Source organism: Giraffa tippelskirchi, chromosome 4 (assembly GCF_054371585.1).
Source record: "Giraffa tippelskirchi isolate mGirTip1 chromosome 4, T2T-mGirTip1v1.2.pri, whole genome shotgun sequence".
In the NCBI taxonomy this organism is placed as follows: domain Eukaryota; kingdom Metazoa; phylum Chordata; class Mammalia; order Artiodactyla; family Giraffidae; genus Giraffa; species Giraffa tippelskirchi.
This window is the reverse complement of record NC_137278.1, coordinates 56,321,587-56,346,890: the sequence shown is the minus strand read 5'-3', so window position 1 is coordinate 56,346,890 and position 25,304 is coordinate 56,321,587. Positions and strand designations below refer to the sequence as shown.

The following is a 25,304-nucleotide window of genomic DNA, read 5'->3' as shown; positions in this document are numbered from 1 at the left end:
CCATCCTTAGAAATTTGACTCAGAATTCGGCCCCCAAAGCCAATGCCTTTCTCCCTTCAGAGTTTTCTTTTTTTCTTCTTTTGCATGTTTTACCCAGACCAAGGGTTTGGGGCTTTACTGAGTCTGGCTCCTGGTCTTAGGGTTCTGGCACTTTCATGGGGCTTTGGGGCAAGGTTTTGGAAATCCACCAGGCACCCCCACTTCCAAGCGCCACCCAGAGTGCCTGCCCCTCCCAAGGCCTGACTCTGCAGGCATGGAGGACCGCATCTTGCCGCCTCCAAAAGTGGCCGGAGAAATGAGGGAAGAGGATGACGGTGGAGAGAACTCGGGGAGAGAGTAGGGGCTAGACACAAAGTAGGGAACTGGCGGCCGGCCGTGAGGACTCCCCCTCCCGCCCCCCGCGATGGCTGTACGGCCCGGGACCTCCTTGTCGTACCTGAGAGGAGGGCCTGGCCCGTGAACTGCCCGTACACGGAGGCAGCATGGGGAAAGGCATTGAAGGGCGGGACCGAGGCACCGGCTGGGACCCCGGAGCCGACTTGCTGCAGATCCAAAAAGGCGGAGCTAGATAAAGAGGAAGGGGTGGAGCTAGAACTGGACACCTCGGGGGTTTCCTGCTTTATGGCGAAGGGTGAATGAGGATCTGCCGGAGGGAGGGAGACAACAAGGAGAGAGGGGTGTGAGATGACGGGGCGGGAACATGCACAAACCAAGCCATGAGATGCGGGAGGGGCGGGGCGGCGAGGCGCGGGCGGGCTCCTCCCTGAGGCGGGGCGTGGGGTGGGCGGGGCTACGCGGTGTCACTCAGGTTGGGGGAGGAGGTGAGAGGGCACTTTACTGCCTCCCTGCTGTGCCTCTGTGAGTGTAGACGCAGGATGCGTGTGCCCCGCGCTGGGGGGCAGGCGGAGAAAGGGCCGAGGATAGAAGGCGAGACTCTCTCGACCCACCTGCTGACCGGCCAGCAGAGTCCCCCTCTCCTCTCCAGGCCCAGGGCCCTAACACCTTCCTCCTCTCCACCAGCCAGCTCGGTCCGCCAGCTGGCCCCCACATGGCCCAGGAGATTCTGGGCATCGTACCTGCCACCACGGGGTAGGTCTGATGAGTCGAGAGGTTGCGCCCCAAGGGTGTATTGGAGGGGGTCAGGGTGGCCTTCCCGTCGTCCAAGGCGCTGTTGAGCAAGGGCAGCGGATAAAGACCCTGGGGAACAAGAAGAAGTGAGCTCACAGAGGCTGTGGGCGGCAGACTTTCCTTTTAAAGCCCCGCACCCCCCACCCCCGCCAGCCGGCTCCCCCTAGAAAATACCCACTTCACCCACTTCCTCTGTCCCCTCTTCCCACTCAGTCTTGACTCCACTTTGTTTAATCAGTTCTTATTCTCTGACTCACAGCCCTTCTGTTTTTCTCCCAGTTCTAGGGGCAGAACTTGCCCTCCGGCAGCTCTGGAATTCAAGGCTGGCTGGTGGAACCGCGCCAGACACAGAAGAGAGTGGGTCCTTCCAAGGACCACGCCCTGGCTGGATGCTGGGCTCCTTCCTGGTTTCCTCACTCTGTCTGGGCCCACAGAGAGCAGGATGCAGGGCTAGGGCAGTTAGCACGTGGGACTGTTCAGGGTGCTTTCCTCCTTTCGTTATAAAATATTCTCCAGATGGGAAATGCAGGCACAGAGCTGGTCAAGACACTTCTCACACTCCCACAGAAGTCACACTCCCCTGGTCTGACTCTAGGACCTATGTTCTCAACCACTGCTATGCGGTGGATAACATCACGACCACATCTTACATGTAAAGAGAGCAGGCATTAGACGTTGCCTGTATTATCCTGATCCATTGCTCCCAACAGCCCTGTGATGTGGGCAAGCACTATTATGTCTGAGATGCTGAGGGCCTGAAGACCAGAGAGGTGAATGTCCTAGGTGAGTATGAAATGGAATCTAAATTGAGGACATCTGATCCTGACCCCTGCGCTCTCTCCTTCAGTAAAAGGACAGACCTGACACCCAATCAAAATAGGTAGACTTCTTCCCTCTCTCTCTTTATCCAAGCAAATATGTGCACATTCAGCTTGAAGATGATATTTGTGGTTACTTTTGTTTAAAAATTCTTTATCAAGTACCCCGGGGGGTTTTCTTTGTGAACCTTATTTTAGACTTCACTGAGCCTCCCCTGACATGAGTGGGCCATCTCCTCCAATGCTTCTTCCAAGAAGAACTTTGTTCAATTAAAGGCAAGGGTACATGACCCCTCATCATGATACCCTCCCACCAGGCCACGAAACAGCATACACCTCTCCTCCCCACATGCGGAACACACATGTCACCAATGTGCTCTCTGAACTGGTGTGCAAAAACTGAAATCAAGGCTTGTGCTCTGTGGTTATATAACAGCTCTCTAAAGGCAATCACTTTCAATGATTTGAGCTGGGTTCTCCAAGGAGCCACAGCAGTTTCTGGTTGCATGCCAGGCAATTATGGAAGTTGCAGTCAACTCTGGAGACCACAGGGGCACCATTATCCTGTAGCAGCAATTACTGTCTAAATGACACTCTGGTTCTACACCTTCTGAGGGGGACATCCTGCTTCTAGGCAGGGTAGAGTTACTTAGAGCCTGGTTTCATGAAATTGAACAAAATGCCTGATTTCTAGAAAGTATAAGAAAAGTTTAAAATGTTTTGTGGACATGTTGATCTGATATAAAATACCTCCTCAAAATCCTGGTGGTGTTAGTTACTCAGTCATGTCCAACACTCTGCGACCCTATGGAATGTATAGATCACCAGGCTCTCTGAGCGTGGAATTCTCCAGGCAAGAACACTGGAGTTTGTTGCCCTTCCCTTCTCCAGGGGTTCTTCCTGACCCAGGGATTGAACCCAGGTCTTCTGCATTGCAGGCAGATTCTTTGCCATCTGAGCCACCAGGGAGGTGAAAGTCAGTCATGTCTGATTCTTTGTGACCCCATGGACTATAGAGTCCATGGAATTCTCCAGGCCAGAGTACTGGAGTGGGTAGTCGCTGCTCCCTTCTCCAAGGAACCTTCCCAATCCAGGCATCGAACCCAGGTCTCCCCCATTGCAGGCGGATTCTTTACCAACTGAGCCACCAGGGAAGCGAGCCACCAGGGAAGCCCCACCTCAAAATCCTATAGCTCTCCAAAATCTAACAATTCTGTGAAAAACAAACTAACCTATAAATCAGACATTTCAGTAATGTTACTCCAAATGCCTTAAACATCTCAAGGATGATTGGATTTCTTATTGGAGTTGGACTTAAATTGGGGTGTAGAGGGTACAATTCCTCAAACTTGGACAAATTTGAGCTCTTGTTCTGCAATGACAGGCTTAGTAGCTGTAGTCTCCTTGACCTCTCTGAGCCCTGGTTTTCTCACCTCTGTAACAGGGATAATAGATCTGCTTTACAAGGCCAGTGCAAGGATTAAAGGAGATTTTATATACCTACGTTAAACACTTAGCACAAAATGCTTAGTAACACACATGTTCAATAAATAGCTATTTTAGAGTTACGTGAAGAATCACAACCTGCCCAGTTCTTGAGACTCTGTCATCATAATATTCACATTGTGGTGATCTCTCCTTGATGCACTTGTAAAATAGAGGAACAAGAGCTTTGCAGACTCCTAACTGTGCCTGATAGTAAAATAGCAACCAGAAATGAGGCCACAGAAATATTTATATTGAATGCTTTGCCCTTTGTTGATTTTACAGAAAAGATGGCCATGCTTTTGCCCCATCCTGAGGTCAGGTGTGAGGACCTGTGCTTCTCTCTCGGCTTCCCAGGCCAGAGGCCCTTTCCCTGCCCAGCAAGAGGACACTGGAATGTTCCTTTGGCAGCACTGGCAGCTGTGGAAAAGGCAAGGAGCCCCAGGCACAGACTGGGTCCTCCCTGTCCTTCCACATCGAGCAGGGGAATGAATGAGGGAGTGTGTGATTGGCTAAGAGAGGCACTGAATTAGTAATGGACATGACTGAACCTCCATCTCCTCAACTGTAGGATGAAGGGGTAGAGTAGTTGCATGGTTTTTAAGTCCTCTTTTTCCAGTCTTCAAATAAGAACTTGCATAGGAGCACCATATTTAAAACAGATGACAGTGGACCAGTCTGAATGAAACCAGGGCCTGCAGGTCCGAGCTCCACAAACTTTCACTTCTGCCAGCCCTCTCCACCCTCCTTGGCCCTGGTCCTCTCCAGGCAAATGGAAAGACTGGACTGAATGGGCCGTGTGGGCCCTCTGGCTCAAGACTCTCCATTTGCATGACCCTCTATGTATGTATGCCAGTTTGGAGTGGGGTCTTGGGACTCCTTGTAATCAAGCAGAGTCCCTCAAAGGGGTGGAGGAGCTCAGGAATGGTTCGGCACAAACCAGTGGGTCTCAGCAGCAGGGTTTCTCTACCAGGACACTGAGTTGTGCGGGGTCCATGTCTCACAGCAGGTTCCCAGCAGACCCACCACTGTGGCCCCATTACCCTCCTGCCCAGTCAACCCCGGCCCGGGTAGCCATGTGCTGAATCGTGGCTGATCGCCCAGACCTCTTCCCAGGTCTGCTGATGGCCAGCCTTCTCTGAAGCCCTCCTGGTTGCCACAGCCCAGGCTGATAAAATCGCTGACGCAGATTGCCTGCCCAGCTGCGCTGTTGGCAAGGGCCCAGCCGCCCAGACAGTCAACTGGCAGTGGTTCAGCCAGTGACTGGCATCGTCACCATTGTCCTGCTCAGATCTTAAAGGTATATGGGCTCGCCTCACTCGGGGCTCAGATGACACCTTGAGCCGAAAGGGGTGAGCAGACACCGTCCTAGAGAAAATCCTCAGCAGTGTTGGGGGATGGGGAAGACACTGAGACTGTGGTGTTGACAGAAGATAGTTGACAGAGGTGCAGATTCATTGTTTGGCTCCTGGAGACACTTTGGACATCTCTGCCAGTGTTTCATAGAAGCCAACCCCTGATAAGCCATTTCACCTGTCCTGAACACTGGGAATAAAACTTTGCTTGTAGCTTGCATTTCTCATTTCTCGGGCTGCATTTCTCATTGCATTTACTCAGTCTACCTTTATTGAGAACCTGTTAGAGGGGCACAATGGGAGATGCTGGAGGTAAAAAAGATGCCTTGAGATGCTGCCCTGTGCTCAAGAAATGTGCTGTATCTTGACATCTCTGTCCACTAGGCAGTGACACTACCCCTTGAGTTCTGGGGAGCGGCCCCTCCCACCCCAGACATGCAGAAGTCTGGGAGAGTGGAAGTGAAGCATGTCTGAGGGGCAGGGAAGAATTCATGGACCAGGTGTTGCTTGAGCTGAGTCATACTAGCTGAGCAGTACTTTTCCAGGCAGAGAAGTGGGAGGGAGGCATTCAGCGAGGAGGGCACACCGTGTGCCAGGGGCAGAGAGGTGTGAATGAGAGGAGCGTGAGCACGGCAGGCACAGGGGTGGGGAGGCATGAGTGGCTCAAGGCGGGGGCTGAAGGTGCTGGTGGAGGTCACGCTGTAAAGGCCGGAGCTGCAACTTTATTGCTGTAGGACCTGACCCTGCTATCTGGGGGAGACACTGTGGCACGGGGATGGCACGGTTGGTTGCATTGCTCTAAGCTCAGAGGCTACAGATGAGGGAAAGCAGGGGGCCAGAAGGATGAGCAGGAAGATGCTGCTAGCGTCTGGTGAAATAATGCCCATGACGGCCTTGGAGCTGCTGGAAGCACATGCCCTGGGCCCATCAAGCAACTTCTAGTTGCTTCTAGAATTGCCAGTTCACTAGGGAGATTTCAAAGACCATGTCTTGCTCTGCCTCCCCCCACCCTCCCACCTGTCTGCTCGCCTCCCGTGTTCGACTGGCCCCTCACCTGCTCGCCTTTGGTGTGGCTGGGGGAGGCGTAGGCCTCCGGGTAGTGCTGCCGATCAAAGGGGCATTCGAGCGACTCGAGGTGGTGCTGGCTGAAGGTGTCCGTGCGAAGGTGTTTGCGGGGCCCGCTGCTGCTGCTCTGGGAGTCAATGCTCAGCCGGCAGCTGTCCTGGTCACCTGGCAGGCATCCCCCGGCAGGGAGAAAGCTTTCAGGGGGCCTGTCGACCCATCTCCCAGGCCAGAGTGGGGAAGCAGACTCATTGGGAAGAGGGAAGAACGAGACTTCCGGGTGGCTTAGAGACAATCCACAAAGTCCTGGGCCTAAGGGGGTCTCTGTCTCATCAGTAGTAGTAGTATTAGCCACTCAGTCATGTCTGACTCTTTGCGACCCCAGGGAATGTAGCCCACCAGGCTCCTCTGTTCATGGGATTCTCCAGGCAAAAATAATGAAGTGGGTAGCTATGCCCTCCTCCAGGGGATCTTCCTGACCCAGGGATCAAACCCATGTCTCCTGCATTGCAGGCGGATTTTTTTACCACCTGAGCCACCAGAGAAGCCCTGTCTGAGCAGCTGCCCTCCTGCACCCCCAACCTACCCTCTGGTCCCCCCAGCACTCACTGTCATCCATCTTCCTCTTACTGTCGCTGCCAGGCTGGGCGATCCCCAGGAGCCCATTGATGGAGTAAGTAGAACCCAGAGAGTCCGACTGCGGAGATTCTGGCGGCGTCACGGCTGAGCTGGGGACTGCAGTGGGGCAAGACAGAGGGTCAGGATGTGGGCCTGATACCCTTCAGAGTCCCTGCCACCACCGCAGAGGAGTCAGGGGCCCTGCCAACTGGTGCCAGGGTTCTGGCCTGCGATGTTTCCAGCCCTAAACATTTCAGAGAATCTTCCCTGGGATTCCAGCCAGGTTTGGGCTCAGTTCGAACACATGGGTGTGTCTGTGTGGACATGTTAGTGTGCGACTCTCTGTGTGTACATGGATGAGAGTATGTATGCAAGGGGCTGGGTGTGACTGTGGGACCCTCAGCACTCACTCAGCGTGTGTCCTGGGCTCAGGGACTTGGTGGCCACGCAGCTGTCCATGGGAAGGTTGAATGGCTGCTGCACTTTAGTCCGGATGATTCTGTAAGGAAGAGAAGAAAGGCCCTTAGAGTAAAAGAAGACAGGGCTTCTGTATGGCCCAGCTCCATCCACCTTTTTGAGATCCCACTTGAGTATCTACAGACACCTCAAACTCAGCTCATTGTTCTTTTAGTTGCTAAATTGCATCCGACGCTTTGTAACCTCATGGACTATAGCCCACCAGGCTCCTCTGTCCATGGGATTTTCCAAGCAAGAATACTACAGTGAGTTGCCATTTCCTCCTCCCGGGGATCTTCCTGACGCAGGGATCAAACTTGAGTCTCCTGCATTGCAGATGGATTCTTTACCCACTGAGCCATCCAGGAAGCCCCAAACTCAACCTGTCCACACTCAAACCCATGACCTTACTCCTCACGCCTGGTCCTTCTCACTGTTCCCGATCCATGATTAGCGCACCGGTCACTCAAGGCAGAAGTACAGGTGGGGCTCAGTATCTGCCTCTCTCCCTCCTCCATTGAGCCATCATCAGGTTCAGTAGATTTGACCTTGTAACTCTCTTCAGCCTTGATCCCTCTCTGCATCTCACTGCCACCACTAAACTCTACCTCCAGGGTTACCCACTGGCCCACTCCTATCTGCTCTTGATCCTTTCTAATCTTTTCGTTCTATTGCAGCCAGCATGGACTTCCTGAAATGTCAGCCTCGTGGTTAATATCTCATGCTAAGGTTCTTGCCATTGCTTATAGGTGAGAGGTAAGAATACATAGCATGACCACTGGCCTCTGAGGGGCAAACAGCCTTTATTCACATCTCCACCTCAGTCTACCTTGTACTCTCCCCTTCCCTTTACCTATTGAGTTTCTTTTCAGCTTTTCTTTTCTTTTTCTTTTGGCCATGCTATGCGGCTTGTGGGATCTTAATTTCCCAACCAGGGATCAAACTCAGGCCCTCAGAAGTGAAAGTGCAGAGTCTTAACCACTGGCCTGCCAGGGACTTCCCTCTTTCAGCTTCTTGTATAAGAGCTTATTAGCCACAGGGCCCTTGCACATGCTATCTCAAGCTCCTTTCACTCCCCCTTTCACCTAGGTAACTCTTATTTGTTATTTCTTACTTGGGACATCTTTTCATAACCTCCCTGAACCAAGCCACCTGACACCAGCTCAATACCCTCATATTTTTCTCCCTGGCTAGACTTAGAACTGCATTTTTACAGTTGTTTGTGTGGACATCAATTAGGACTTGATTAGTGTCTATTTTCCCACCAGACTATAAGTGCCACACAGACAAGGCTTGTGCATCCTCAGGGCGTATGTGTGTGCTAAGTCATTTCAGTCATGTCTGACTCTTTGCAATCTGATGGACTGTATGTTCCTCTGTCCATGGAGGTTCCAGGCAAGAATTCTGGAGTGGGTTGCCATTTCCTACTCCAGCCTTAGGGCCTATACATGAGTAAATTATGTGTGAATGAATGAGTGAGTGAATAACTGACTGAGGTGGTGACTGAATGACTGAATGACCAAATAAATGAGTGGATGCTTGAATGAGGTCCAGGTTAGGGGTCTTGTGTCTCATGCACGAAGGGCTCGATTCAAGAAGTTTCTTTTATTGAATGAAAGAGGATGTGGTATGTGGGGAAGGAAATTGCAGAGAGTACAGCCCTGAGGAGGGGGATAGGTTGAGGTGGAAGTGGGGATGCCATAGAAGTGTGGTACCTACCCTGGGCCCAGGGTACTTCCAGCCTGACTTTTCAGCATGCAGCCCCCTCCCAGGCTCTGTTCCACTCAAGTCAGGTCTCCATCATGATTCCCCCAAAGCCCAGGTACCCTGGTCCCCAGCTGCAGTGTCCCTCTCACCTGTTGATGGAGCTGACACTGGGTACAGTGTCGTTGTCACAAACACCCTCGGCCAAGAGCCGGTCTCGGATCTCCCAGGCGAACATGGTTGGGTTCTGCCGCTTGTAGTCCCCGATCTTCTCCACCACCTTGGGGGTGGCCACCTTGGGCTTCGAGCCCCCTATCACTCCAGGCCGGATGCTGCCAGTCTCGTAGTACCTACTCCAATAGAGAACCCCAAAGAAGTACCCAGTAAGCAGGTGGGGATCTCTGGGCAGCAAATTAGCCAGAGACTCTCATTCCCCTCTGAGGCTTCTTGGGGAAGGGCCTGAGGGGGTGAATGGTGACCCCCAAGGCTGGTCTCTGACACCATCTTCCTGTCACTGCCTGTTTCCCTTGCATGGGTAGGTTTATGCTGCTGCTGAACCAGAACGCTCTTCAAAAGGCCTCACCCTGGGACTCCTGGTTTCTCTCTTTCCTGTCATCCCTCTGGCCAGTTTCCTGCACCTGAACACCTGCAGGAAACACTTTATGAAGCACAAAAGATCTCCCTTCTAAGAAAGGACATTTTGAGTGTGCTCTGTGTGTATATACAGGCTCAAGGTGGTGGCCGTTTGCTCCATCCAGTTCTCCTTGGCTGAAGCATGACTGACTGTTCTTGACCATCCTGGTTCTACCCCTCCTTTCCCAGAAAGCCAACTGGGGTCATTGGGCCTTCTGCCCTGACTTTCTGGTTTCACCTTTGTTCTCCATAAACGCCTCCAACCCCCCTCCACCCCACCCCACAGCCCCGGCCACTGGTTTTCCACCAAGTTACATGGTTCAGGTTGAAGCTGGTCCTCATGGACTCTGGAACGCCAGCCTGGCTTGGAGTCCTGGCCAAGTCCAGCTCCCTAAGCTAAGCCAGCTCTCTCGGGGTCTCCCCACTCCCCATCCCCCATCCCCCAACCAAATGCTTAGGCAGATCAGTATCCTATGTCAGGATAGTCTACTTCTCCTTGGGGAAACTCTGGTCTCTTCTGCCATGAAATAAAACCTGGCTCTTTAATACTCCCTTTTGGGTGTCACCATCCACTAGCACTCAGCCCCTCTTAGGGTACTGCAACCCACCTGGAAAACCCCTCTCCTGACCCCAGGAGACCTGGGGACCACAATTTTCCCTGATGAGCCCACCAGGGAGGCAGGGCTTCCCAAGTTCAATTACAGGCCTTGACCTCTTTGAACCAGAACTCCTCCTGAATCTCACTTATGGGTTGGGTAAGAGAGACACTGAACTGACACAAAGCCCAGAAAACCCTGTGCGTGGGCACTTCCACTGGAAGTGGCCCTCCAGGCTGGACTACACTTTGCTGCTCCTGGTACCTCCTGAACCTTTAGGTTAATGGTTCTTAACTCTGGCTGCAGAAAATTAGAATCTTAGAGCTTAACACTATACCCAAACTTGGGCTCATTCCCCTAAAGTTCTGCCTTAACTGGTGTGGGCCGGGGCTTAGACATCCATTTCTTTTCTAAATTAAGATTCCCCAGGTGACTCTACTGTGCGGCCAGGGTTGTGAACTGCTGCTCCGGAGTTAGCGTTCGTAAGCATCACCTGGTCATCTCATAAAAATCACGGTGTCTGGATATGGCTCCCAGAGAGGGTGCTGCCATGGGCCTGGTCTGGGGCTTAGGATCTGCATTTCATCAAAACACCCCAGTACTTCTGTTGCAAGTGCTCTGGGAGTTACAGTTTGAGAAGCACAAACTCAGACACCCCTCGCGCTGGAGCGAGATCTCAGGAGCCACCTCTGATTGCGTGTTCCCTCCCTGTTGTTGCTGTTCAGTCGCTCAGTCATGTCCGACTCTTTGCGACTCCAAGGACGGCAGCATGCCAGGCTTCCCTGTCCTTCACCACCTCTCGGAGTTTGCTCAAACTCATGTCCATCCCGTGGTCACAGCAGGGGGAAAGCCTTTTGGGAAGATTCTTCTGCTTTAGGAACAAAGACGCCTATAGAAAATGGGACATGGGGCAGAGGAGACCATGGGGGAGGGAGAAAGGAAAGGAAGGGGAAATGGATGAGGGAGGAAGGAAGAGCAGGAAACCGCACAGACGAGCAGCAGATGGGCAAGGCCCAGCAGCCCTACCACACCCTGTTCAGGTCCTGGGACCCAGGCCAGACACCGGCGTGGACCCGAGTCCCTGGGAGGGAAGGGGGTGGGGGTGAATTTTGTGCTTACCTGCCAAGGATCTTGCTGACACAGCCATGGCTGACACGGAGCTGGCGGGAGATGTCACAAGGCCTCACGCCCTGGTGGGCTAGGTCCACGATGCGCTGACGCACCACTTCAGGCAGGGGTCTGCCATTCACAAAGGCCCCTCCCAGCTGGTTCAGCCCTCCATGACCTGAAAGACAGTAATCCAGGCGGACAGCTGTCAGGACCACCAGGCAGAGAATCAGCCGGCGTGTGGGCCTTGGCTGTTGAGAGCCCCTAGACTTGAGCTCTGTTGGTCACACCCCTTGGAGCTCCTGCTGTACCCCTCTGCTTCCTGCCTCTGAGTGGGGGCTAGCTCAGGGTGGCAGGGGCAGGGATGTATGATGCCAAGGAGCGGCACATTCCACTCTGGGGACCTTTTGTGTCTGCTCAGTATCCTCTCGTGGGCTTCCCAGAGGGCTCAACAGATCAAGAATCCACCTGCGATGAGGAGACACACGTTCAATCCCTGGATCAGGAAGATCCCCTGGAAGAGGAAACAGCAACCCCCTCCAGTATTCTTGCTTGGAGAATTCCATGGACAGAGGAGCCTGGCAGGCTACGGTCCGTGGGGTTGCAGAGTCAGACATGACAGAGTACACACACACAGTCTCCTCTCAGACCCTCAGCACCTCACTCCAAATAACAATCCCACCACCTCCCACTACTCTCTGGAAAGTATCTAAAGAGTTGAGGATTCAGGGTCTGTCTTTCTACTCTGACGCTGAACTGTGTGATCTTGGGGAAGTCTCCATGTCCTCTCTGCCTCTCTGTTCATCTCTAAAATGAGGGCATGGGACAAAGAAATCAGTGGTATTTAAGTTTCTCGTTCTCATTCTTCTTTTGAACTATAGAGCTAGATTTTTTTAAGCACAAAGACAGTGAGAAACCCAGACTCAAAAGAATAAAAGCAGAGCTTCTCTGGTTGAGTTAGGACAGAGCGGGCCTTATCCTTGGGCTCCCAACTTGAGCTCTGTACGGAGCGCTGAGAGGCAGGCATCTCACTGGCCCATGTTCTGGGGCTTCCAGGACTGACGTGCCAGGCAGTGGGCAGTGGTACAGAACGTGGACACACTGTGATGTGTGCCTGTCTCCTTAGCTGCCTTCCTGACTCAGCCTCTACCCTCCAGCCCCAGCCTGTGTTTCATTCTGAGCCCATCCACCTATTCTCAATGCATATTTATTGAGTACCTACTATGTGGCAGGCACTGTACCAGGCCCTCCCAATGTTGAGTTGGATAAGGTAGATGTGATTCCTGTGCTTGCCTCATGGGGTTCAAGCGAAGAGTTAGACCAGCTGGTGGCCATATGGCATGGCCACATCTGGGACACCAGAAGTGGACCTGAGCCAGCACTGGGACTCAGACATGAAAGGGATTATGGGAACCCCTGGAGGGGACCAAGCCCAGGCTCAAGGGACCAGAGAAAGATTCCTGGGGTTGGTATTGGTTTAGTTGCTAAGTTGTGTCCGACTCTTGAGACCCCATGGACTATAACCTGCCAGGATCCTCTGACCATGGGACTCTCCAGGCAAGAATACTGAAGTGGGTAGCCATTTCCTTCTCCAGAGGATCTTCCTGACCCAGGAATTGAACCCGGGTCTCCTGCATTGCAGGCAGATTCTTTACTGATTGAGCTATGAGGGAAGCCCTAGAAGAGTTCCTGGAGAAGTCTAAACTGAGCTGCAGATAAAGAGGTGTCAGACTAGAGAAGGAGATAAGGAAGAAAACTGTTCCAGGTAGTGAGAACAGCATGTGCAAAGGCTTATAGGTAAGAAGGCATCTGTTAGATTTATCAACATACTCAGTTCTCTAAAATCCCTAGATTCTGGGTGGGTAAATTTCAGGCCTGAGGTCTTCCTTTGGCCAACGAGGAGACCAGGGCTTAGAGAGTCACAGTGAACATTTATGTGACTGATGTGACTCAGCCTGCATGATGGGGTGTCAAGATCTAACTAGGAACAAATGCTCCTTTTGGGGCTGCTGGGCAAGCTCTGTTCTATGGCCAGAACAGATCCTGGAAACATGGCCTTGGCCCTACAGTCCCGTGCTAGAGATGCCATGGTCCCAGTATGACGATTTGGTGATCTGGCTAGGATGGCAGAGCCCCGGGGTGGGAGTCAGGGGGAACAGGCGGGCGGGCGAGGAGGAAGAGCCGTTGTCAGGCCTCCTGTGTCAGCCTGTTAAGGACTATTTATGGCTGAGGGCGGGACGTGCCTCTGCTAGGCACACTGTGCTCATTACCACCCACTGATTTAGCACATTCAGAACTGCCTTGCAATGACCCCTCAGGGGCCCAAGCTGTCTTCAGCAAAGCGGTCAATGTCTGTTTTTCTTTTTTTAAGAGTCTACTAGTGCCTCTGGCCTGGGCACTGAGTCAGGAGGAAAAGCCCGCTAGCCAAACACCTGGCAGGAAGGACGCTATGATCCATCTCCCTAGTGGAGGCCACTGGGTGACCTTGGGCACTGTTGCCACCTGTCCAGCTGTAGGCAACTTGTCCTAGCCAGTGTGTTTCCACCAGGGCCGGGAAGACATCCCAGGGCTCAGCAGAGGGGCCTGAGCCCACTTTGGAGAGGGCTGGCTTCTCACTGGCCACAGGCAGTCCTGGAGAGTGGCTCAGCCTTTCCACCCTCACTCCATTCCTGCTGCTTTTGGCTCTTCTGGGTCCAGACACTGAACACAAGGGGGCACCAGAGAGCCACCCAAAGGGACAAGATCTTGAGCAGCTCATCTTTGTCCCCATTTTCCAGAACTTAAGACTGCCAAGCCATCTAGGAGGTTAGGTGTCCATGCTAGGTCCACCACATCTGAAAGCTAGGGTTCCTACAGGTGGAAGTCTTCAACCCTAGAAAGGCAATTGGTTAAAAAAAAAACCAAAAGCTATTTTTTTGGTGGCATGAATTGGGAATTGTGCCTTAAAAACAAACCTATCCTGTCTCTCCATTGAAGCTGTGGGGGTCAATGTCCTAAATCTTCCTGAAGGGCTTCCTGATCAGTATCCTTAGAGACTCAAACTCTCCGGAACCCTCTGGAAGGGTTATTTACTAGATCAGCTGGCATCGGTGTGAAAGGGAAGATGTATTCATACCTCTGGCTTCTAACTGTGAAGTCCCTGGTGATTTGTTTCATTTTACTGACTCCTGAGTTCCTTATATTGCTGTGCAAAGGGCGTTGGGCTAGATTCTTGTGTTGACTCTGCCTATTTTTTTTTCAGTAGTTTCTTTTATTCTGTAAAGTTGCTTAAGTTCTTTTTAAAAATTCTCTAAATTTCCTTCTGAGGAGTAGTTTCTTTTACCCCCAAGGCTCATTATTATTGTTTATCCCTCCATGTACATAGTATTTTACCATGCAGTCATTTTTTTAAAAATAGTAGATCCTTGTTTGTTACCTTTTTTTTTTTTTTTGGCCACGCTGTATAGCACGTGGAATCTTAGTTCCCCAATCAGGAATCAAACCCACACCCCCTTCATTGGGAGCACAGAGTCTTAGCCACTGGCATACCAGAGAAGTCCCTGGTTATCTATTTTAAATATAGCAGTGTGTACATGTCAATCCTAGACTCCCACAATCTATCCCTACTCCCTTCCCCCCCTTTGTAACCATAAGTTTATTCTCTAAGTCTGTGAATCTGTATTTATTTTGTAAAGAAGTTCATTTGTATCAATTTTTTAGGTTCTGCATATAAGCAATATCATATGATATTTGTCTTTCTCACCATGTATTTTTATACAATTTTTTAAGGGGTACGCTCCATTTACTGCCTGTTTTAATTTTATGAGTTGAGAAAGTTGGGGTTTTTTTCAAGCATATTGTTTCTATCCGTTTATTAACAGCTAAACAAAATGTCCTGCAGTGTTTGATGCTGACCTCAGGTGATGGCTGGCAAAGAAAATTTCAAAGAAAAACTAACTGCGTGTACACCTCCCACCTCAGCCCCATCTTCTTAGAATAATGATTTTTATTGTTTGTATATTACGGTTTTCATCTCTTTTGATCTCAACACATATATACCAAGTGGGTGTGTGCTTAGTCTTGAAGTCTTGTCTGACTCTTTGTGATCCTGTGGACTGTAACCCGCCAGGCTCCTCTGTCCATGGAATTCTCCAGGCAAGAACACTGGAGTGGGATGCCATTTCCTCCTCCAGGGAATCTTCTCAACCCAGGAATCAAAACTGCATCCCCTATGTCTCCTGCATTGGCAGGTGAATTCTTTACCCACTGAGCCACCTGCTGCTGCTGCTGCTGCTGCTAAGTCGCTTCAGTCGTGTCTGACTCCGTGTGACCCCACAGACGGCAGCCCACCAAGCTCCACCATCCCTGGGATTCTCCAGGCAAGAATACTGGAGTGGGTTGCCATTTCCTTCTCCAGTGCATGAAAGGGAAAGGGAAAGGGAAAGTGAAGTCTCTAAGTCGTGTCCGACTCTTAGTGACCCCATGGACTGTAGCCTACCAGGCTCCTCCGTCCATGGGATTTTCCAAGCAAGAGTACTGGAGTGGGGTGCCATTGCCTTCTCCACTGAGCCACCTGGGAAGCCCATATATACCAAGTACTGAGTATAAATCAGAACACTGGGGAAGTCACCTTGAACAAGACAGGAAAGCTAGTCTTCGAGGAACTTACAATCCTTGGAAGGATGCAGTCAGATAAATTGGACTCCCCTGGTGGCTCAGACGGTAAAGAATCTGCCTGCAATGCAGGAGACCTGGGTTCAATCCCTGGATAGGAAAGATCCCCTGGAGAAGGGAATGGCAAGCCACTCTGGTACTCTTGCCTGGACAATCCCATGGACAGAGGAGCCTGGTGGCTACAGTCCATGGGGTGGTAAAAAGTTGGACACAACTGAGCGACTAACACACACACAATCAGATAAATTGGGAATCATCATGTTAAGAGAGAGGTTTCTAGAAAGAGGTAAGTCAGATGCCGGGGGAGCCCATAAGTGGTCAGAGGGAAGCTGTAGGGCAGAATGACTAGGAGGTAACCAGGAGAAGAAGCTTCCACAGGAAGAAAATCCACACACAAGGCTTTGGTGCTCTCAAGACATGGAAAGACATTTACTCTGGCTGTCGGAGAGGCAGGGTAGAAGGTGTGGAAAGAGCCTGCTGGCTGCAGATGGAGATGGGCCTTATGGTTTGAGGTTTGGAGCCGAGTCCTGGTCACCCAAAGGCTTTTGTCCCTCCTGTGTCCGGTGTGGGGGAGTGGACGCCTTTGGGCGACTCACCACCAGACTAGCAGCCTAGAGGTGGGTGCATCCTTCCTTCCTGCCCCAGGGCTACTCACCATGCTGACTACCTGTCCATGTGGCTGTGGACCAGGTGGGCTCTCAGGCCGGAAGCCAAGAATGAGTAGTAGCCCCTGGTTGAGCGAGGGTGGGAGGTGGGGGCGGTGTGACCCAAGAAGAGGTTTGAGGCTTCCTGAACAAAGGCCCTTTGTTGATCTGGAGGTCATGGGGGTGGAGGAAGAAGATAAGACAGCCTGGCTGGACATAAGTGGGTTCTGACTGTGAGGTCCTCAGACAAATGGATGCCAACTTGCCTGGGGACAGAGAGCTCTGAGCCTATAGTGAGGGGACAGAGCTCTACAAAGTTCTGGGTGAAGCCTGCTGTCCAGAAATGTATACTTTGGAAAAGTGACCATTTGGAGAGATCTGAGAACTTTCTTATGTCATTCTTCACTCCTTACAGGGCTCTGAGGAGTAAGGATGGTAGGAGGGAAAGAGAAGGGGCTTCCCAGATGGCGCTAGTGGTAAAGATTCCACCTGCCAATGCAGGAGACACAAGGGACATGGATTCCATCCCTGGGTCAGGAAGATCCCCTGGAGTAGGAAATGGCAACCCACTCCAGTATTCTTGCCTGAAAAATTCCATGGATAGAGGAACCTGGCAGGCTACAGTCCATGGGGTTGCAAAAAGTCAGACACAACTGAGCACACATGCATGCTGCTGCTGCTGCTGCTAAGTCGCTTCAGTCGTGTCCGACTCTGTGCGACCCCATAGACGGCAGCCCACCAGGCTCCGCCGTTCCTGGGATTCTCCAGGCAAGAATACTGGAGTGGGTTGCCATTTCCTTCTCCAGTGCATGAAAGGGAAAAGTGAAAGTGAAGTTGCTCAGTTGTGTCTGACTCTTCGCGACCCCATGGACTGTAGCCTACCAGGCTCCTCCGTCCATGGAATTTTCCAGGCAAGAGTACTGGAGTGGGGTGCCATTGCCTTCCCCGACACATGCATGAGGACAAGAGAAAGTCATTGCCCCAAATTCTTGTTACATGCACGGATACTCAGACCCTTGAGATGTAGGATAATTTCCCTGTGCCTCACAATCTTTTTTCGATTTTGATTTAATTTTTCTTGGCTGTGCCACATGCATGGAATGTGGGTTCTTAGTTCCCAGACAAGGGATTGAACCCATGCCCCTGGAGTGGAAGTGCAGAGTTTTAACCACTGGACTGCCAGGGAAGTCCCTGAGCCCCATAGCCCTAGTCTTAGTCACAACACTGGTTTCATTGGACAGTATCTTGATCTGTTCAGATTCTTTTATGAGCTCTCAAGGGCAGGAATCCTGTCTTTGTCTACCTAGCACCTGTTACAAAAGTTTAATTAACACTTTGGTAAATACACGTTTCAGAAAAATGCTTTACAAATGTGAAGGGGGCTGTTGTGATGGTTGCTGAGTGGATTCCCCACTGTGAGACCCCCAAGTCCCATGGCTGGGCACTTTCCCCCCTCTATGTTCTATCTAATTTCTCACATTGCTGCCTAGCCTGAAAGCGAGAATGGTTCAATGTATTGTGCTGTGAAAATTTCCACTTAACTATCTGGAGATTTTTGTTTCAGACTAAAAGAACTGTCAAGATGAGCATCTGAGCCTTGGAAGGACTACAGTGGAGGGTGCAGTGGCTGCTTTCAGGTGTCCTGTAAATCTTGCTGTATCCACTTGTCCTCCCCATGGCACGGGTCCCCAACCTCTAGGATCTAATGAGTGATGATCTGAGGTGGAGTTGATGTGACAATAATGAAATAAAGTGCACAATAAATGTAATGCACTTGAATCATCCCGAAACCATCCCCCTACCCTCTACTCTGTAGCTTAATTGTCTTCCAGGAAGCAGATCCCTGGTGCCAGAAAGGTTGGGGACCGCTGCCTCAAGCATGGTGGCCATGCAAGAGCTACCCAGTCTCTGACCATCTCAGCCCCATGATGTTGTCTCCCCAGCACGCTCACCTGCAGGCCTGTGATCTCTTGCTGTAATCTCGCAGATGTTCCCTTAGGCTCCATGCCTTTCTGGCACAGAAAGGAATAAAGACCAGGACCTCTGCCTCAAATCACTGCCAAGGAAGATGCTCCAGGGCCGTGGAGACCTAGTATTCCAACCTCTTGTCCCACCTTCCACCATAAGTCTACATGCTGAGTTCCTCCAGTATCTATGAGGTTTGGGTTACCTGGGCACATTAGGCCCTTGGACTAAAACACAGGGGCCAGTACACTGAGAAGCAGCAGTGTGCATCTGGTTTTACCCTGGACTTGCTGCATGACCTTGGTCTCTGTGCTTTGCACTCCTCCCAAGGGTGACCAGAGAAGAGAGACAATAGGTCGGTAAGGCTGCTGCTTGTTCTTCTCATCCGTCTCTCACTGATTCCTTCCACCTGTGCCACAACTCTGCCCATCAGCCTCCTATGTCTTTGTCTTTTATATTAGTTGTGCGTTCTTAGTCGCTCAGTGGTGTCTGATTCTTTGCAACCCCATGGACTGTAGCCCTACAGACTCTTCTGTCCATGGGGATTCTCTAGGCAAGAATACTGGAATGGGTTGCCATGCCCTCCTCCAGGGGATCTTTCCAACCCAGGTATCGAACCCAGGTCTCCCACATTTCAGGCAGATTCTTTACCATCTGAGCCACCAGGGGAGCCCAAGGAGTAACCAACTTTATATTACATCTCCTTTTTTACCAGGTACATCCCCTGGACCTGCAAACAACTAAATTTCATCTATGCTGCCTCCCCAGTGTCTGCTTACAAAACCAAACCAAACCAAACCTCCCCTTGACTAGGAAATCTCTCTTATTGAAGTCAAGCAGATTTCTCAACAAGTGGTCATACTTTGCTGTTCCTATGTCCTTCCCTTCATCCCTTGTTATTCAGGGATCACCTCGTTTTATGCCTTATGCCTAGCAGGTGCTCAGATGCTAGAAAGTTGGTGGATGGTAAGTGCTGAGTTCTCCCTCTTAAAGAGGCTTCCATGACAAGGCTTGGTGCTTGGTCCTGGTTCCTTGTGTTTCTCTTTAATGGGGTCTCTTCCCTGTTTTGGTCTATGTTATCTACTTTTTTTCAGGCTTCATTCACGTCTCAGTGCTGCCTCACTCTACACCGTCATCCTTGGTGATCCCACCCTCTCTCCTTGTTTTACCTTCTAACCCTGTACTGATGGGATCTGGGCATCTAGCTATCTTCAGTCCAGATCTCTCCCCCATCAAAAAAAATAATTTTATTTATTTATTTTTGACCACACTGGGTTTTCGTTGCTGTGTGGGCTTTTCTTTAGTTGCAGCGAGCAGGGGCTACTCTCTGGTCGCTGTGTGAGGACTCATTGCAGTGGCTTCTCTTGTTGCAGAGCACAGGCTCTTGGGTGTGTGGGCTTCTGTGGTTGTGGCTTCCGGACTCTAGAGCGCAGGCTCAGTAGTTGTGGCTCGCAGACTTAGTTGCTCCACGGCAGGTGGGATCTTCCCAGGTCAGAGATCGAACCCATGTCTCCTGCATTGGCAGGCAGATTCTTTACCACTGAGCCACCAGGGAAGTCCTTCCCCCATGTTTATATTCAGCTTGCTATCAGAAATTTCTTGGTGACAGAGGGACCTCCTCTAAGACTGTCTGGGTTGGTCACAATACCATCCACCATGCCAGCATAAAACCTGACCTTCAGCTTCATTGGAGACCACCTTCTACCACACTCTCCGCACTACACGCTCAGAGACCTTGTGTGTGACCTTGGACCTCCGTGTGTTCTCCTGTCTTGGGGTCTTTGCACACGATATTCCCTCTGCCTGGCTGCTTCTTCTTTTTCTTTGTTTAAAATATGTATTTATTTATTTGGCTGTGTCTGATCTTAGTTGCATCATGCAGGATCTTTTGTTGAGGTGCATGGACTCTCTAGTTGTGGCTCAAAGGCTCCAGAGTGGTAGGCTCAGTAGTTGTGTCCATGGGCTTTCTTGCTATGAAGCATGTGGGATCTTAGTTCCCTGACCAGGGATCAAACCCATGCCCCCTGCATTGCAAGGCAATTTCTTAACCCCTAGACCACAAGGGAAGCCCCTGCCTGGCTTTGTCTCTGAAACCCTAATCTCTAATGTAATGCTTAATGCACAGTAGGTACCCAATAAATGATGATTGAGTTCATTGCTGGAAGGAAGGAAAGAGGGAGGAAAGAAAGGAGGGAGGGAAGAGAGGGAAGGAGGAAAGGAGGGAAGGAGGGAGGCAGGAAAGAAAGCAGGCCCAAAGCAAGCTGGGTGAAGCCCACACATTCTTTGCTTTCAGCAGAATTCTGTCTCTTTCAATGATACATACTCTTAGACATGAGTTGTTTTAAACAGGAGGCCCAGACATCATGACACAGGAAAAGAGCGGTCTGCCTTCCTTCTGCAGGAACCATGGGATGAATGCAAGGGCCTTTCAGTTGGCTTTCACATCCAACCTTCAAGGTCATCATTAAGGTGTGACACTTGTCAGGCTTACACCTTTGCGGGAAGCATAATGGCTCACACGCACCCTTGTCGGTTGGGCAGGAAAATTCTGTGAGTTGAGTATTCCTGTCACCAGTTTACACCGATAAGAAGGCTGTCACCAACTCAAGACTTTGGGTTCCAAATTGGGAAAGCTTTTCTTCCTAACCCTGGCCACAGAGGGCTGTGGAGAATGAAGAGGGGTTTACAGTGCTGGTGGGGAGGTTTGTATGTACACCGAAGGAAAGAGCCACAAGAGCTGGCTCCAGCTAGGGAGGACCACAGTTTGGTAGCAAAAACCTCCTCTCCTGGGAACTGGGGCATCCCTGACTCAGAGACCCACTTGATGAGTTTCTGACTCAGGGCTGTGGGATGATGTTACCCCTGATGTCTGTCCATAAAAAAGAAACTGGTTCCTCAAGACCTCACAGCCAAGGAGTTCAGCACAGTGTTTTGGGTTCAAGGCCAAGGACATCAGTCAGGAGCTGATCAGAAAACACAAACCTGTCTCCAGGTATTTCAGCAGAGGTGCTTGAATAGAGGGACCTGCTTACCTAGGTGGTTGGAGGCTGTAAGAGCAGAGAGGAGCACTGGGGTAACCCCGAGACAGTAACTGTGGGAAGACGCCCCCATTCCTAGGACCAGGGAAAAAATGGAAGAGGTTGGACTTATCAGAACCTTGACACTTTGAGGATGGGCCAAAGGGGCTGGGCTCGGACCTCCAAGGTGATTGTAATTCTTAGTTGCCGCTCGTCCATCTGAGGGGCACAGGAGGCTGGGTTCCTGCAAAGTTTGTCTCTGGATCACCTGCTGCTGGTGAGGCAATGCTGTCAAGAACCATGTACAATAAGAGGAAAGCCCTGTCTCATCCTTCAGCATTTTAGCCCTTCTGCATGGCACGCTTATCAGCCCTTCATAGAAGCCCAAACTGTGAGCAATTTGCAAATCTGTCCTCTTGCCCTGACGAGTGGGGTGAGGTTCATTTATTTGTTTATTTTCATCCATTGAAGCTGTTACAGGGTAGAGGTTAGAAGAGCAAGCTCAGGAGACAGACTGCCTACATACAAAGCCCTGCTCCCCCTCTGATTTTGGCGTGAGCTTCACCTCTCTCTGCCTCTCTTCCTAGGCATGTTGTGTGATCTACATAGTGTTGCGTGCTATACGCAATGCGTGTTTAGCACTCAAAAACATTCTCCATTATCATCTGACCATCACTGCTCCCAGGCCAGGCATGGCTCCAGGCTCTGGGGATGTACAGGGATTAAGACAGGGGATCTTCACCCTCTTGGAGGTTATAATTTTATGGGAATAGTTTTAATTTAATGAACTTATTTCTCTGCAAGTGACAAATTTCTCATACCCCATCTACCCCATCTTCCTGCCTGAATCAGTTTCTGCTTTTCCCCCTTCAAAATCCTGAGTGATGAGCAAAAGTTGAGGTTCTAGAATTCCCTGAGGGACAGGAAGTCATCCCAGTCCCTCTTTCCCCTCTTGGGTTCCCTGGTTGGGTGGTTAGTCACTGATTTATGGGCTTATTCTTGTTGATTCCTCCTTCTAGCCTGTTGGCCACTGTCCCTCCTGTGGGGCCTTCATGCACTTTAATGCAGCCCAAGAGGCCCCCAGGTTGTGAGGTCATGAGGACCAGCTCCCAGCCTCCTACACTCTGATGTTTTAGCAGATCTGAGGGTCTCCCAGAGCCCTTGGAATAAGAGGTTAGAGATCTGGCTTCTTTGGATGCCCTTGTGTTAGATCAGCCCAGAGGTGGGAGGGTGTAGCCCTGTTTTTTCATCTCCAACAGGGAGAGAGGACTGGCAGGGGTGGAGGGAGGGAGACAGAGGGAGGATAAAGAGGAGTCCCCTGTATTAGTCTCTAACTGGGAAAGAACTAAGCTTGGCTGGTATTTTATGAAGATTTTCTTAAAAGAAGAAGAAAGAGGGGAAGGAGAAAGGGAGGATGGGCTACTTTCAGTATTCACTGCCCTCCCCCTTGAGTCAAACCTAGACAAACCTAGAGAGTGTATTAAAAAGCAGAGCCACCACTTTGCCAACAAATGTCCATATAGTCAAAGGTATAGTTTCTCCAGTAGTCATGCATGTACCTGAGAGTTGGACCATAAGGAAGGCTGAGTGCCAAAGAATTGATGCTTTCAAACTGTAGTGCTGACTCTTGAGAGTTCTTGAACAGCAAGCAGATCCAACCAGTCAATCCTAAACAAATCAACCCTGAATATCCATTGGAAGGACTGATGCTGAAGCTGAAGCCCCAATACTTTGGCCACTGATGCGAAGAGCCGACTCATTGGAAAAGACCCTCATGCTGGGAAGGATTGAGGGCAGGAGGAAAAGGGGATGACAGATGATGAGATGGTTGGATGGCATTATTGACTAAATGGACAGGAGTTTGAGCAACCTCTGGGAGATAGTGAAGGACAGGGAAGCCTGGCATGCGTCAGTCCATGGGGTCGCAAAGAGTCAAACACAATTGAGCCGAACGACACAGACTGAACAACAACCTCCCCAGAGGCAATGCGTAGGAATAAAACTGACAGCCAGCGGGGTGGGAGGGGCTCATTCTGGAGCCAGGCTGAGCTCTCTATGTGCATCTTCTCATCCAGTTCTCATAACAGCACATGAGCCCTTCACTTTACAGATGAAGAGATGCAAGCAGAGACTGTCTGTAACTTGCCCAAGGGTGCATCGTTATCAATGTGCAGAACTGAGACTCCAGCTGAGGGCTCCCAGGTGCCCCTGGCACTGCCCCTGGCAGCATGTGGCCATTCCAAATGGACAGTCAGAACTTTCTCTGCGGGCAAATGTGTCTTCACATCACCTGCCTAGCATGGGTGCATGGCAAAGCCCACTTCAGAAGCCTCTCTGGGTTTTCATGCTGTTGAGGTTGAATTTCTCCTTTCTTACAAGTTTTCTTTAGCCAGAGAATGAACCGAATTCCATTATATTTCCCCCTCTTCCACATTGGTTTGTCCTCCTCCATGTGTTGATTGCCATCCACCTCCACTCCCTTTCTGCTCCCAGTCCTTCCTACACAGGTTTTTATTCCTCTGTCCTCAGTCTTTTCCCATTGTCTTGCTAGTTTTTCTTTCCAGCCCTTGCTGATGGCCCCTGCTCCTCTCGGCCCCTTCCCTGCCCCAGTCCCCTCCACTCCTGTCCAAGATGGCAGACTCCTCCCCTGCACCTCTCCCCCAACTCATTCATCCCCAATTTTCCCTTCTCTCTACCTTCCCCCCTCCCCTCACTCTTCTGGCCGATCCCCCCTCCCTGAGCTGTCTTGTCTTTATTGCCTGCATGACTGCTCTGGTTCTCTAGCCCATCTTCCCCTCAAAGGCATTCGCAGCTCAGCTGTTATTCTTGTATTAGCATTGAACCCATTAAAGCTAATTTGTTTGCCCTAATCTCCATTTATTTTTCCCTAGTTGATATTAGATTTCCCTTTCTATTGCTCCAGCATGATTTTCTCTTTGTCTTCCTAATGGTCTACCCCCCCCCCTTCTTCTATTACAGTGGCTTCACTGTGTGGTTTCAAGGCCTTTCTCCACCTCCCCCAGCCTTGAGATTAACCCTGTCACCTCCCTCCCAGGAAGGGACCCAGGGCTTGGATTTCCAGGGATGGAGCTCCTGTAAATGTCAGTCAACATCTTGTTGTTATCATTTAGTTGCTAAGTCATGTCTGCCTCTTTTGAGACACCTATGGACTATAGCCTGACAGACTCTTCTGTATATGGGATTTCCCAGGCAAGAATACTGGTGTGCTTTGCGATTTTCTGTTCCAGGGGATCTTTGATCCCCACCCAGGGATCGAACCCAGATCTCCTGCATCACAGGTGGATTCTTTACCCCTGAGCCATCAGGCAAGCCCCCTAGATGACCTCTAAGATCTCTCAAAAAAGTATCTGATGAGCGTTCCTGCCTTGTCCTGAAGCCTGTCTGGAAAGCTCAAGAACACAGGGTCTGGAGAACTGGAGGCAAGTGGAATTCAATAGGCTGTTCTGAGCCCTGAAAGATCACCCAGCCCAAGGGTTTCCTGGCCATCTTCCCCTTTGGGGCTGTCTCAAATTTTCTGGAAGCCTCTGCAAGCTTCTCAGATCCCATAGATTGTTGCTGGTGTCCAGTCTCTCAGTTGTGTCCAACTCCCTGTGACCCCACAGATTACAGCATGCCAGGCTTCCCTGTCCTTCACCATCTCCTGTAGTTTGCTCAAACTCATGTCCACTGAGTCAATGATGCTAGGAAGCCAAACAGCACTGGGCCAGTTTCTCCCTGTGATTAATATTGGGCATTGTCTCTCCTCCATCCTTGTTTTCCAAGCTGGAGACACATTCCTTCCCCTTCCTGAAGAGCAGAAGCTTCCTCTCTGTGGATGTGGCTTTGGGGTAGCTAAAACACACCTCGCACCCTGGCCATCATATTACCGAGGACAGAGGTCTGCCTGGACCACCTCTCAGAAGCCTTCCCTATCCCCTACCCTCTTCCCTTCTGACCTCCCTGGTCCATAGCCCTCCTTCTGAGTCTCATTATTGGCCTTTCTTGGGGCCAGTGCTCTGCCTGCCCCCTGGACACCTAGCTCCTGGAGAACAGGTATAGTGTC

General features: G+C 50.9%; 1 protein-coding gene across 1 annotated transcript in view; it reads right to left on the bottom strand.

The window, feature by feature from the left end:
- PAX8 (paired box 8) overlaps positions 1–25,304 on the bottom strand; it is a 65,823-nt gene that overhangs the window by 17,293 nt on the left and 23,226 nt on the right. Inside the window, exons 2-8 of the mRNA XM_081483556.1 lie at positions 10,975–11,140; positions 8,779–8,976; positions 6,877–6,965; positions 6,458–6,583; positions 5,841–6,016; positions 1,077–1,197; positions 437–643 (exon numbers count right to left, since the gene is read on the bottom strand). Of these exons, the coding sequence (XP_081339682.1) occupies positions 437–643; positions 1,077–1,197; positions 5,841–6,016; positions 6,458–6,583; positions 6,877–6,965; positions 8,779–8,976; positions 10,975–11,140 (1,083 nt within the window). The remainder of the gene's footprint in view (positions 1–436; positions 644–1,076; positions 1,198–5,840; positions 6,017–6,457; positions 6,584–6,876; positions 6,966–8,778; positions 8,977–10,974; positions 11,141–25,304) is intronic.